The 14569-nt window shown below is 41.1% G+C and overlaps 1 protein-coding gene across 4 annotated transcripts in view; it reads left to right on the top strand.

Annotated features, from left to right (window-relative positions):
- Positions 1 to 14569, top strand: part of PRDM16 (PR/SET domain 16) — a 334663-nt gene that overhangs the window by 112270 nt on the left and 207824 nt on the right. For 3 of the 4 annotated variants that reach the window (XM_063353750.1, XM_063353749.1, XM_063353751.1), the window contains exon 2: positions 8464 to 8813. The exons of the other annotated variant lie outside the window; for it this stretch is intronic. In XM_063353750.1, the coding sequence (XP_063209820.1) occupies positions 8464 to 8813 (350 nt within the window). The remainder of the gene's footprint in view (positions 1 to 8463; positions 8814 to 14569) is intronic. 4 annotated transcript variants of the gene reach the window in all.

The following is a 14569-nucleotide window of genomic DNA, read 5'->3' as shown; positions in this document are numbered from 1 at the left end:
TCAGCCTGTTGTTGTTTTATGCACAAGTCAAAATGAGCTGTTTTCTGCGAACATCCCGTTCTGGAGCTGTCTGCCAAATCTGAGTGTGGAAAGTCACCCGGTGTCAGCCAACAGCTCAGTGCCACGGAGTGTGACAGAAGTCTTATGGGCTCAGTCTGGTGTTCTCTTTGCTCTCGCTATTCCCATTGCTCTCTGTGGGAGTTCTGAGGATGGCAGGAATGTAGGATCGGGCCCAGTTTTATATTTATTTCAAGGTCAGTGAAATTCAGGGCAGCCTGTGCTTACTGATCAGACCCTGGTTGCCCGGTATGAATTCATTCTTGGTGTTTTCTGTCAGCGTCCCTAGTGAAGGAGCTGGAGATGTTCTTTGCAGTGTCTGTGAAAGTAGAAGATGCTTAGTCACTTCAGATAAGTAGATATTTCTTTAGCAGAATTTAATATCTAAAAATAATAAGTATATTAAAAAAAATATGCAAAACCTACAAAAAAACCCACCCGAAATCTAACGCATTGTTTCTTTTACCACCATTTCCTTTAACATCAGACTCTTTCTTTCATTATAGCTGCTAAATATATTATTCATGAGATCCCTACCAATACCAACGCATCGCTCTCATTGTTGCGAGAACCTCATTGGTGTCACACAGATTTTAAGCCTATGCCCATATCTGATTATCTGTGGAAACAACCTTTCAATGGGTCTTTTTATTGAGTAATTTTGCTAGTGAGCTTTGAAGGACTAATTTTAGTTTCACGACAATAACAATAAGGTCAAGTTGTATTTCTGTACTGCTTTTCACATAACCAGACATTCCAGAGCATTGAAATACTTGCCATTAGAAGAGGGGCAGACGTAGGACAGCATGGCTGTCACCAGTGAACGGCCACATCCCACAGCTCTCCAGCAGCAGCCAGCCGATTTGTGGGGAAACTCAGCAGAACTGAAGATTGTTCCTAAACAAGATGTTCTCTACTTTTTTTTTTTTCTTTTTTAACCGGTTGTGTTACATCTCGAGTAACGCTGAGAGGAGCACTGGGGTTGATAAACGGTACAACATGCACTGAGGGCAATCTAGAAGATTCTGCAGTGCAATGATTATAGGCCTACCAGCAATGCAATAGCCAGAAATTAAGGAGGTTTGATCAATACTGAAGAAGTGGAGCAAGTAGCTGGACTTGTCACACATGCTTCAGCTTTAATCAAAACTAAACCCCAGCTGCTAAATTTGCCTAAAAAATCCCTAGAATAAACATGGCCTGTGGAGAAGATCTGCGAGCACATCTGTATGCTGTAGGGAAATCTACCTTTTAGCAACTGAAAAGGCAGAAGGAAAAGATTACCTGTGTGCAATGATTTCTCTTGAAAATATGAAGTCAGTCAGATGCGGGTTCAACTTCAGAGTAAATTAAAATTCAATTTGAACTGGCTTGATTGTCCCATAGAAGAAATTAAATGAGCAGTGTTCAGTAGCGAGGTGTCTTTATACTTTACTTGTATCATTTGAAAATTTTCACAGGTCGTGCTCCAATAAACCTAGTTTTGCTTTTCAACTCAGTTGGAATTCCTGTTTCTTAAGTGCAAAAGAGGCTAATCATAGAGTAGAAAATAATTTGACTTGCTAATACTAGGAGAGAAAACATTTACAGCAACCACAAGTATTTTCAGGATTATGGAGTATATCATACTTACGAAAGCTTGTTTCTGGCGACATGTTTGAGTAAGGAGGGTTGCACTTTTTAGCAGAGGAAACATTTGTAAGCTGTAGCAGGGAGTTCTCTGTATTTCTCAAAAGCTGGAGCGAAAAAATGTTGGCAGAGGAATCAAAATCCTCTGCTTTAGTAAAGTCTGCCACCAGGTTTCTTAGGCATGAACTCAGGAAAATCTTTATTAGGCATAAAAAAAAAAAAGAGGAGGAGATGTCTTTCACACAGAAGGTGTATTCTGAGGATATAGAAGAGATGCAGTATGTATACCTTAAGTCGTGCCTTGCTTTTTCAGCTATTCTTCCCTGATGGTTTCTGTTTGGCAGCAAGAACTGTCTTCCACGCTGCAGTGAAAACTGTAATTTTTGTTGGGTGCTGTTTCCCCCCGATTACATCAGGGGTCAGTCATTAATATGCACTGTGGGAGTCCCTCTCATTTCTGCATGGTCCACAATGGGGCGGTTGTTGGACTTGTTATCATAGTGGAAACTACTGTGCAATGAAAGCACAGTCATGCTGCCTCATGTTTAATTGAGAGATGGCAAATCTGTTCCCAAAATACTTCAACTACTTGTATTGTATGACAAATGTGTTTTTCTTTTCCCCTTCATCTGTTACCCTCCCCCCCTTTTTTCCTTTTTGGATGAAAAAAAGCTCCGCTTTCGTTACATATGAATGTTGTAGCTTAGCAATTGACTCCTCTTGGAAAAATCCCCAAACATTATTACCCTCTGAGTCTACAGTTTTCACTCTTAAGCTTTCTGTCTGTTGTGTATTTCAGGCTCTCTGGAACTTGCCTTTTTTTTCCCTCTTTTTTTTTTTTTCTTTAGCGTGTTCAGAACTGGTGGTGTAACTTGCATCTCAAGCTTATTTCACGTTCATCTGATGTTTGGCATCATCGTAGGTGTGTTCTCGTAGGACGTGGTCAGCAGGGATGCCTCTACGCCTCTAGAGGGTGAGACAGGCCACATGCAGAGAACTGCCCTTGAGTACTGTATACTGCTGTATAGAACTGTAGTCTGTATATGTAAGGCCCGGCTCTCAGCTTGCTTACCCTGAATCTTTCTTTACCTACCAGAGCTCTGTTGACTCTTCGTAGTAAGAGTTGATGTTATGAAATGCCTGGGCCAGCTGAAAGATGCTTCCAGACCGTCACTACTCTGTTGGGAGTGCTTGATAATTACTTCGGATATCGCTTATTTTTTTTGACCGGGAGCAGCTGTTCAGTCTATGCGTAATTTTCTGATTGGTGAAAACTCTTTAACATTAAATTAATAAATTGGACCGTCTCTATACCAGTTTTATTCCTATCAGGTAGAATTTCCAGAACGGGGACTGGGAAGCTCAGCTGATTTTCTGGTCAGTGCTGGTCACTTGCTCAGAGCTGGCCGTTTTCCAAGTCAGTTTATTCATCCAACTGAGTTGCTTGCAACTTCTTTTGCATTGTTCCCTCTGTTAAATCTGACTCTGCATTTCTGTGTGCCTCTTTCAGAGGTTCTGTTCTGAGGCTTCCCTGTTAGAATAATATTTTGGTGCATAAGCAAGCAGTGTTTGCAGTTCCGTGAGATGCTTTCCCTTTCAACAGATAGGGTATCTTTTGTTTAGCATTAAAAAAGTTGGGTGCTAGCAAACATCCCTTTTGCTCTGTGAACTGCAGAATTGGAAGGAAATAATAATCCACGCTGAGTTTCAATTAACGGCTGAAGTTGTATGCTACAAAGCTGATGCACGAGCTAACGGGAATACTTGCATTTTTGTTAATTCAGATTAATTTGTGATTAGTAGCTATGGATGTATTATGGTGTAGCTGCAACTAACTTTCAGTAAATGCCATTTTATGTGAACCATTTTTGCTTGAGACAATGAATCTTAATTTTCTTACTGACTGGTATTTTGGAATATTACTTTACCATTTCACCCAGCTTTCTATTACAACTACAGTTTTCTTGCCAGCTAAACCCTGTGAGGTGACATAAATTCTGCTTCAGTTTGATATGAGGCGTATGAATATCAGTTCATCACATTTAATTCAAATAGAATATTCTAATATGCTAACAAGCACTCCAATTAATGTGGCAAAAACTTTGAAGATACATAGTAATTACTTTTTTATTTCCTAGTAGCTTTCAGAGATTTCTGAAATTTACTTTCTTCTTAATCTCAAACAATTAGAGTGAAAATGCTCTTATTTAGTTAGAGTGAAATTTCATTAGTGCGGTTTGTGCACTGGGAAGTTGGACCTAAATATATATACGTATACTATTTTTCAGATATAGGAAATATGATACGTGAGCACAGTTCTATAACTCTGATTAAACAGTTTATGATGCCTGAGTAACTGTTCACTTAAGTACAGTGTATGATGTTAAAGTATTATACTTTGTATGATAGAGATTGTAAAATCTGTACAAGGCCCTGTTTAGCATTAACAATCTGAAGAGGTAAATGCATCCCAAAGATTAAGGCCGTCATCCTCAGTGGAGCGCCTTTGGAAAATTTCTCTCTGGATTTAGCATTCACTTGGATGATGCTGGAATCCTCTAGCCTGTTCTAATATAGATAGTTCAAAAAAGTTGTTGAAAAACCACAGATGGTTCAGTCAGGAGTCTTTAAAGGGTTGAAAACACACATTTGAGTGAAAGATATTCTATCCTATGTAGCTCATTCAAGAGGTTAAGAGGTGACATCCTCAAAAATTGAAAAGGGAGAGATGTTGAATGCAGAAGGTAAAAAGGAGGCAGAGTGCTTGCCAGGGAGAGAGGAGACAAAGGGCCTTATAATTCCCCCATTAGCCCTTGCTGTGGAGCCGTGTGCTTTGTGCGTGTGCGGTGTGGTACAGGCCCTTTTCCCTTAGCAGTAACCGCTGCTGGGCAGAGTCTGGTAGTGGGGTGTAAGAGCCGAGCAGCGTCCCAGGGCTTGTTGGCCGTTGCTGGAAAATCTTAGTTGGGTGGGTTTTTTTCAGCCTAAAAGACAAGCTGTGTACCACCTTTTGGTCTTGAAGATGGAAATAATTCAGAGGAGTCCTGTGGTCTGAGTAATGCAGGAGGTCGTATGGAATTAGCACAAATTCTCTTTTCTTTCCCTAAAATCTATCAATGACGTATCTATTTGCAAATCTGTTGGTTTGTTTACGACACATCTCTGCACCGCTGTGTAGGGGCTCTCTAGTGCAGCAGACCAGCTTGGCTCGGGAAATCACAGGCTTCGGGCTTCTATAGTCAGAACGCAGATGCTGCAGCGGATAAGAGAAGCCAGTGCCATGGGGTTTGGTTTTGCTTCTGTTGACAGCAGCTTGCATATTTTTTTCTGTTCACCTCTGAATTCCTTCTTTTGGCTAGCCAAGGAATGTTTCAGAATGATCGCTACAATTATAAACCTATAACATCAAACCTTAAAATGCCAAAGAGTTTCAACATTTCAAAAATGTAAATAATGTACTATTGTCTAGCATATTTTTGGAGTCTTAAAAAGAACTTTGAAGTTCTTGGCCTTCCAGCATGGTAGGAGGGACTGATTGGAAACACTTCTGTGGTAACCGAAGCCTGGTTAGCGGTGACCGCAGGCCTGGGTTGGGATTGCAAACTATGGAGGTGCTTCTACAAATCGTAGAATAGTTCGGGTTGGAAGGAACCTTAAAGATCATCCAGTTCCAAACCCCCTGCAATGAGCAGGGACATCTTCAACTAGATCAGGTTGCTCTGAGCTCCATCCAGCCTGGCCTGGAATGTTCCAGGGAGGGGGCATCCACCACCTCTCTGGGCAACCTGGGCCTCTGTCACACCACCCGCAGCGTAAAACATTTCTTTCTTAACTCTAGTCTAAATCTTCCCTCTTTTAGTTTAAAACCATTACCCCTTGTCCTATTGCAACAGGCCCTGCTAAAATGTTTGTCCCCATCTTTCTTATAAGCCTCCTTTGAGTACTGAAAGGCCACAATAATGTCTCCCCGGAGCCTTCTCTTCTCCAGGCTGAACCCCCCCAGCTCTCTCAGCCTGTCCTCCCAGCAGAGGGGCTCCAGCCCTCCCAGCATCTCTGGGGCCTCCTCTGGCCCCACTCCAACAGCTCCGTGTCCTTCTGATGGGGACCCCAGAGCTGGAGGCAGCGCTGCAGGGGGGGTCTCTCCAGAGGGGAAGAATTCTGCTTGTCCATGCCCTGCTCTGTGTTTGTCCACTTTCGGGGGGGTGGGGGGGTGGGGTGCGGAAATCACCTCCATTCACAGTTAATGCAGGTATTTGTGAGGTCAGAAGTTCTGGTGAAGGTACTTTCTTCAGACAGGAACTGTAATGGCAGTCTTGCAGCCTGAAGCCTCTTTGCTTTCTCTTCTACCTGCGGAGTGAGGAGGAGGAGGCTTTCCTCACGAAGGTGATCGGCTAGGACCTGGGCTCATTTCCCAGCTCTGTTAGCAGCCTCTTTGTTCTCTCTGTGGCTATGTGACTCGACTGTAGGACTCTATAAGGCATTTCGCCTTCTGTCTCTTTGCAAGTTCTTTGAAGAAGCAGCTCCCTTCTAAGCAGGGCTGGTTAATCGCCCTGCACAGGAGCTTTCAGCACTAGTATCGCAGTAATAACTGCATTTCATAAGAATAAGCGTATTCCAAACACAAGTACATCAGAATGTGGTTTGACTGGGGGAATTTCACACCAGTCCAAGGAAAAATTGGTCAAAAATGAGAGATTTCTGTCTTTGGGGAATTTTGTAAAAAAAAAAAAATAATAAAAAATAATTACAAAATCCTATTAATTTTGTAATTAAAAGACTTAGATTTCAAAATTTTGTATGGTCAGAAAAGCAAAGGGGGAAAGCGGACAATTAATTTTGAAATGATTGGAGTGTTTGGTTCTGAAAATAGAAAACTGAGGTGTATTTGTGGGTTCCGAGGGCTGCCATCCGCTGAGCCGAGATCCCTGCCACAGAGAGGGAGGACCCAAAGTGGAGCTCCAGCTGTGGGGTCCAGGCTCCTCATGTGGAAATGTGGCCGAGTCTCTGTTAGAACTACGGGTCCGGGGACTTGTGGAATCCCATCTGCGCAGCAGGGAATAGCTGGGGGAAGCCCTAAGAGCCCTTACAACAAGGCTCCCTTGGAAGGTTGGCCTCTTTGGTTGATCCATAAATGGATTTGGAGGAAATGTGGCAGTTTCTTAGCAGAACTGCACCCAGCAAGCAGAATTCTGCCGTGAAATCACTGAAATGCATGTCCGAATGAAGCATTTTGGATTCAGCAGACTGTCATTTTCCTGTTAAAAGTATTGTTCTGAAAACTTCTTAGCCAAATCCTATGCTTATAGACTTTTTTCTTATTTAGTTTTCTTTCAATGCATTCTGGTAAACATCTCTTAGATTTTTTGGTTTTGGCAGGTGATGGAAGAGGAAGGGATGTTTGAAGAATATTTTTAGCTTGTACAAGCCAATATAGAACCAGAAAATAGATGCATGTTGTTACAGTTTTAATAATGGAATTGACTTGTAATTCTCTGAAGTGTAATAATTTGTTGCTGGAAAATGAAGCTTAAAATTTTTTTGGGGTGGTGATGGTGGTGTTTCTTTTCCCCAACCATACGCACGCTCCCCTCCTATCCTCCAGGCTGATTTGATTCCCGGTCTTCCGTAGGCACTGAGCTGAACAGTGCTGTGATCATACTAGAGATACTAAGCATGAAAAATTTCATCTGGTATTTCTGACTGGACGCAGTTGTCAATTCTGGCTAGTAATGTTAACTCCTCCTACTTAAAGATTTGCCTTTATTCTATATACATCCCCTTCAAATCTTCTTATGTGGTTTTTTTTCTACTACCTTACACAACTGAAGAAGTTGAGGTGCAAGAAAAGCAGCTGCAGTTCTGCTGATGCTTTTGTGGAAAGGCCACACAAATCATTATTTTAAGAAAGGAAAAAAGAAATAGTGACTCGCCTCTGAAATTCTTACATCCTGAATAGTATGAAATTAATTAAGCATTTTAGGCCCGTGCTTGTGTTTCTTTTTAAGGAATAATGTTGTAATACTACTTGGGTTAATCTGTTTCTGTCTAGTTGATGAGACGTAGCGTGGAACAGAAGGAAGGGTACAGCTTTTCCCTGGCTTTCTCTTTGGCTGTTGTAGCGCGATTGCAAACCAGATCCCCTCCTGTGGCGTTCATGAAACGATACCTGTACCGTGGTTGAGAGTGTAGCTTAAAATGCTCGCTGTTGAAGCACGTAGGACACATTAGTCTTAAAGCAGTGTGACAAACTAGCGATGCTTTTGTTAGACCTGAACTGGTACGTTGCTGAGGTGCAGCTGGAAGGTCACATCAGCCACAGCTTCTGTCGTGTGACGTGTTGAACCCAAGAAACCCAAATACTAGGCCAGCAGTTCTTGCCAAACTTAAGTCGGATTTTACCTGTTTCCCCTACAAAATATACCGAGCCAGTTAAAACAATAAATGGTTATAGGGAACCTCGAACACCTCTTCTGTGTGTTCTTCCCTCTTTCCGCTATTGAAAGACAACCGCTACGGTAACCCCGACCCAGTATAACGTGAGGGGCCTGCAATTAGCTTCCATCGCATCCTTCAGTAGCACCGAGTATTGTGCAGCCAGTGTGAATATTCTTACCTCAGTTCTATCTGAGTTCTGTAGGTGAGGATTATCTTTTTGTTCTGCCACTACTTCTATCCTCAAAGCATGCGAACTAGGCTTAATGAAACTTTGTCCCAGGAAGAGATTAACTAATGTTCAGCTGAGTATTTCAGTGTGTTTTGTTCTGCTGTTTCCCCTTTTAGGTGACAGCGAGATTGTAAATAATATGTACGAGACCGACCCTGATCTCCTTGCTGGCGAAAGTGCAGAGGAGGAAACAGAGGACAGTATTATGTCCCCCATTCCTGTCGGACCTCCATCACCCTTTCCCACCAGTGAGGACTTCACTCCCAAGGAGGGCTCACCTTATGAAGCTCCCGTCTACATTCCTGATGACATTCCAATCCCACCAGATTTTGAACTCAGAGAATCTTCGATCCCAGGGGCAGGGCTAGGGATTTGGGCCAAAAAGAAGATTGAAGTTGGGGAAAGATTTGGACCCTATATGACAGTACAAAGGAGCACATTAAAGGAAACAAACTTTGGATGGGAGGTAAGCGTGCTGAATGTGACAATCACATTCATTTGTCTTCTGTGCAAACTGTTCATAAAGCTAGGCTGAGTCCTGACTGGCCTGGGGACAGGAGGAGTGACTTCGCTAATTCCGTATTTCCCTGCGTTATTTTGCATCCCCGATTACATGCAGTATTTAAAAAGCAGCAGAAACCCTTTCTAAGATAGCTTCTTGGGCTACAAACACTGCTCCAGCACCGTTTTAGAAGGTTGGTTTTAAATGATGTTGGGTCACTTCTTAAAGTGCTTGTCATTTTCAGATTGTGTTCAGAACTTGTCACAAAGGAAGAAATATGATTAGTCGCATCATGTTTTGTAGTTGGGTGTGTTACCTTTGACTTCCAGTCCATGTTAGCTGTGCAGGCATTATTAACTGGTCATAGAAAAATAGCATGTACCCATTAACACCCTAGATGTTCTTGAGTTCTTGCTCTGCAGCAAAGATAAAGAAATGTGAAAGTCATTTTTCCCTAAGAGCTAAACAAAAGCCAGTCTTCACTAGGAAAAACACCACTATCGTAGAACTCATATCTTTCTCCCTGCTTTTCTGGGATTGTCACAGAAATCATCTTAGTCTCTTCTCCTATATTCTTGATTTGGAAACCCCTAAGAATTATCATAAATTATAGTAGATTCTGTGAAAAAAAATACAAAACCACCCTGCTAAAATACTGGAAATACTGGTCTGTTTCGGAGGGGCTGCGGGTATGAAACAACTTGAGATCACCTAATGTAATGGTCACATTAAGGTCCCTCTGAAACAAAGCACAATTTTACTCTAGGAATATGCAATATTGATTATTTGTAGCTGCAGTGTGAAGGGGCTCCTATGGAAAGGTGAATTCTCTTTTTCTGAACCTAGTATTTATAGGTGGCATTTGGTTGTGTTTTTGGTTTTATTTTATTTTATTTTATTTTATTTTATTTTATTTTATTTTATTTTATTTTATTTTATTTTATTTTATTTTATTTTATTTTAATTTTATTTTATTGACAGTGATTTTTTTTGGAACAAAGTGCTATCCTCCTTGGCTGTTAGAAGTCAGACCAAATTTCAGTAATGCAAATCTTTTTTTTTTCTATGACCTTGGCGAAACTTTGTCCTTGTGTTTTATATTTCTGATAAAAGTTTGTATTTACATTAATGTTTTTAAGAAATGTTCCCTATGCCTATTCTGCACTGAATGCCAGGCCTGATATAAGCCATATCTATTAACTTCAGCCTACATTGACTTTGTGATACTATTTATTTTTGTAACGTAATTGAACAAACTTTCTTTCTCTGTGGTGCTTCTCACATTTCAGCGGTGTTCTTTTGTTCTCTGATTTGGCAGGTACGTTTCATACCTGAAAGGAAGGACTTATTTGTCCTCCATCAGATGTCCTCAAACACTGTCTTAGACCCACCCTGACACTATCTCTTTTGACCTTGCCTGTATTTGCAGATACCTCTTGAAGTTTTCCACTTCCCAGTATGTTTAAAGAAAGTTCAGAAATCTGGTTTTAGTCACTCAGTAACTTCATCATTTCGCTTGGGGACAACATACACAAATACCTTTGTGTGCCAAACAGGAATTCATGTAATAAATACTATTTCTGCCTGTCTGTTGGTTTCTAAGCTGGTTCCTTTGAGCGTAGGGTTGGAAAAGCCTTCAAGAGATGTTCTAGGCAGCTTTACCCCATGTTACTTGTGCTAGAAAATTGTCACTTGGGACGTGTTTGCACCCTCTGTTAATACAATTGAGTAGGCAGACGACTGGCAGCAAGAGAACAAAAGAAAAGGAGGGGAGTTTATTGTCACCCTGTAACTTGTTGACTGGGCTTCTGCCTCTGTGCTGGTTCTTACAATAGTGATGAGGCTGACATTGTAGCGTACCGTGAGAAGCGCTCCTTATGCAGTTTGATATCATTTTTGGACAATACTTCTCTGTAACTTGTAGTTTTGTCTTTTAGTGACTTGAAAGCTGAATGCTGTTGTAAGACTTCTTACATATAACTCCTTGTTCCTGGCTAATTGAGATATTACTGTTATACTTGAATTGCCTGTTCTGTTAGTTATTAGTGTTTTTACTTTGGGAAAGGTATCTGTTCTTCACACTCAACCTTCTTCTCTGTTCTTGTTTCTCGGTTCATTTCGTATAGTTTATACTCTTGATAATGCCACTTCTGTGGACATGCCACCCCCTACCCCCATAATCCTGAAAACCTGGTCTGGTTTGGTTTGGTTTTGTTTTTAAATGTAAACGTAACGTTAATAGTGTTTCTGGCTTTTGCACAAAAAGTTCTTGCCCTTCATCACAGGAAATTTGTTGTCAGACTTTGACCAAACTAATTGTGCCACTAGAAGTGGTAATATCTAAGAATGCTTTACATCGCATTTTGAAGTGGGCACCCATGAGCCCATCTTGGCGAGAAGCTGCTGGTGATGTTGTTGTTTAGGGCACATCTTTGCACTTAAAAATGCGTATCTGGCTTCTGAGCGTGGTCAGTTTGCAAGTTTCTTAATATGCTTGGAGTCGTGCCCATCTGTAACGGCCCCCAATCTGCTGTAGGTGGCATAAAGGATGAAACGGTGCCGGGGAGGCTGCAGTCGGCTCTTGATGTGTAGGAAGGTGTGTTCGTGTTGCTGGTCTGTGGGGGTTTTTGAGTTAAAGCTTAAGCATGCTAATTCAGCATGTTAAAGTACAAAACAAATTTTAAAATGCTGCAGTTTGTACTTCTCAATTAAGATCCGTTTCTTTTGATTTCTGGAATTAAAAAAAAATTCATTTGGGGGGGGGTCTGAAAAAACGTGCTATTAAAGGGCATTGATTTGAAAATGGATCGGTCTTCTGTCCAAGGCATTAACACTCCAGAAATAGCTTCCTCTTTTCAAACTTCAATGAGACCAGATTTGCGAAAATAAAAATGCAACAAAACAGTTAACTGTATTTCTTCAAAGTCCTGAAGAAACATGGGCTCCTGTTTGGAGGTAGGGGCCAGCTCTTTTTTCATCTGAACTGTTGGATCCCGACCTGGCTCTGCTGTAAAACATCTAACTCCAGGAGGGAAAAGAAGAATGCTATTTGCTGAAACTTTCAGCTTTACTTGTTATTTTCCCTAATAGCCTAAAACCTCATAGGGAACCCAGAATGTCCTCGCTTTCTTGCCATACCTTGGAAAAAAGATATGCCATTTTTTTATTATAGAGGCTTTTCCTTTTAGCTAGACAGGAGGGACTGGGTTAATTCTGGGTGAATACATGTCCTGCTTCAACTGCAGCAAGTCTTTACTATCTTGTTTCTTTATATGTTTGTTCTCCAACATTTGCTTTGTGGATTATGTTTTAAAAAATATTCTTTAAATTAAACCACACCTATTATTCAAGGGCTTTTTTAACACGGGATGGCAGTGAGTGATTCATGCTCATTTCATAAAAATAAATGAGATGTGTCGGTCTTCCGGCCCCCGCCCCCTCCTAGAGATGATTCAGTAAGTGCTTGTATAGGATGGTGTGCCGTGTTTTCCCTCTGTGCCTCATTCCCTGACACTGCTGTGCTGAGCATGTTTACCTTTTTTTCCTTAAAAGACACCACCCAAACTAAAAGCCTGGTGATTATTTAGTGTGACGTGATTGCATTTCTGCTCTGCTCTCCTGATCCTATTACTTCCTTGCCTGCTGACACAGAACATACCATTCACAGTACCCCAAATAAATCACAGCGTGTTTTCGCTTTATTGCCTCTGGGACCTAAAATAAATAAATAAATAAATAAATCGCATAATGATTTTGATCACTTTGAGTAAATAATGATATTTATCATAGCACTGTTTATTTTGCTAATTGAGAGAAGACTAGGAATCGCATCTGGGAGGGAAATTTAGCAACTGAATTCTAGGGAATTGGAAGCAATCAGATTTGTTTTTCGCTCAGTTTGCTTCACAGGGTAAATGCCATTAACGAAATCTAGTTATTAGTTCCTTTGTTTTAATTTATATTTTAAGAGCAATTCTTTGCTGCAACGCAAGAGACTTCTCTTACACTAAAGCGTAAGAGGCAGGCGGCTTCTTTACATACGAAAAATAAGTGCTTTCATTTAGTACTTCAGGGTGGAGATAGAAGCTATCCCATGAAAGACAAATAACTGTGGAAAAAATAAGAGCCGGCAGCTAAGGATGCAGCGAGCATTCTTGGCCTCACATCTGTGCCAGTGGAAAACTCTGCTGCTTTTTGAGCATGCTTTATAGCGTCAGTGATTCATAGCAGCTCGACCTCCCCGTTCCCACAAAATAGAATATTTAAATTTTGGAGGGGGTGTGTGTGTGTGTGTCTCTTTTGTTTATTTTGTTTGCTTGTTTTTTAGAAATACCAAGTGCCAAGGAGGATTCACTTCACACAACTGGCCTTGAGTGCTGAGAGGAGAATTATATTGTATTTCCTTGAGTATTAAAAATATTGAAATAGGAAGGAGGCTCTAAACATTCTTTTAACTGTGATGGTTTTGTCATGCTTCCCAGTTAAAAGAACATACAGCCCAAATTCCCCCAGTTTGCTAAAGCAGCATGTTCTTGTCTGTCCTGTTTCTTAACAAAAGATGCTAAAAGAAGTACGAGTCCTTTAGATGAGGAAGGAAATCCCAAAACCTGTCTGCGCTCATCTCTTGCTAACGTCCTTTCAGCTTTCAGGCTGAAAGGATGTGATGACATTTCCTTGGAGTTTTTCTTCATGTGTCTTCTGATTCATTCATTTTCTCTGGCCTCTGCCTTTGGCTTGAGAATAATGTTACTATAACAGCCTCTATCGCCCAGGGAAGAAAGAGCTTCTGAATCGCTGTTTTCAAAACCACATCTAATGCTCTTGCAGGGAATGAGCAGGCTTGGAAATTGCTGAAGAACGGTGTGCGTGGCCGTGCCCTAGATGGAGCGTGTACCTACGCAGAAAACACTTCCCATGCAAGGTTGCTTCCCAGTTTCTCAAAGTTTGGCTTGGCTAGAATAATTCTGAAAAAGAAACGATCTATGGGTTCGTAAGGTAAACAGAACATAAGAGCACCTGGGGACTTCCCAGATACGCCCTTAGCCACTGATAGTTGCTACAGGCATCCATAGGTAGAATGTACATATATATATATATATATGCATATGAAACTGTAGATAAACTTTTGCTTTAGACTGAAACCTGGCGCTTAAAGTGAAAAAAATTAATCTCAGAGTTCAGAATTTACTGACCTCTAAATATTCTAAATACTCTGCAATTCTGGGCCAATAAAATTGCTCAACTTTGTACGTGCTACATGCTGTCCCCTTTCCAGGGAATAACTGTGGTGAGAACGTCGACACTTTAATTCTCTCCGCAGTCTATGGCCTTTGTTCTGGTGTTAGGAGACCATCACGAGGAAGGGGAAGAGTCAGCTTCCAGGTCCTGTCCATTGTTAGACTGTTTTCCTGTGCCTGGTGTTAGAAACACCCCAGTGGGTACATGCTCCTGGCTTTTGATTCAGAAAACGATGCAACAAAGAAAAAGCAGGGAGGGGTGTGGGGGCACTGCTTATTGTATCAAAGGCAAAATCCCATTCTCTATAACTAAATCCATTGGAGAGGTTAATTTATTAATTTTCACCCTGGATAAAAATGAAAAATGCACTTTATGACATCTAAGTGAAATGACTGAGATTTGTACCATTTTTTGATGCTTCACCAAATGCTTCAATGTCAGAGTTAAAAGAGTAAGTCTTTTTTAGGCCCAAGAATGCCAAG

This window comes from Chroicocephalus ridibundus, chromosome 16, assembly GCF_963924245.1.
Source record: "Chroicocephalus ridibundus chromosome 16, bChrRid1.1, whole genome shotgun sequence".
NCBI classification, from domain to species: Eukaryota; Metazoa; Chordata; class Aves; order Charadriiformes; family Laridae; genus Chroicocephalus; species Chroicocephalus ridibundus.
This window is presented reverse-complemented; position numbering and strand designations above follow the sequence as displayed.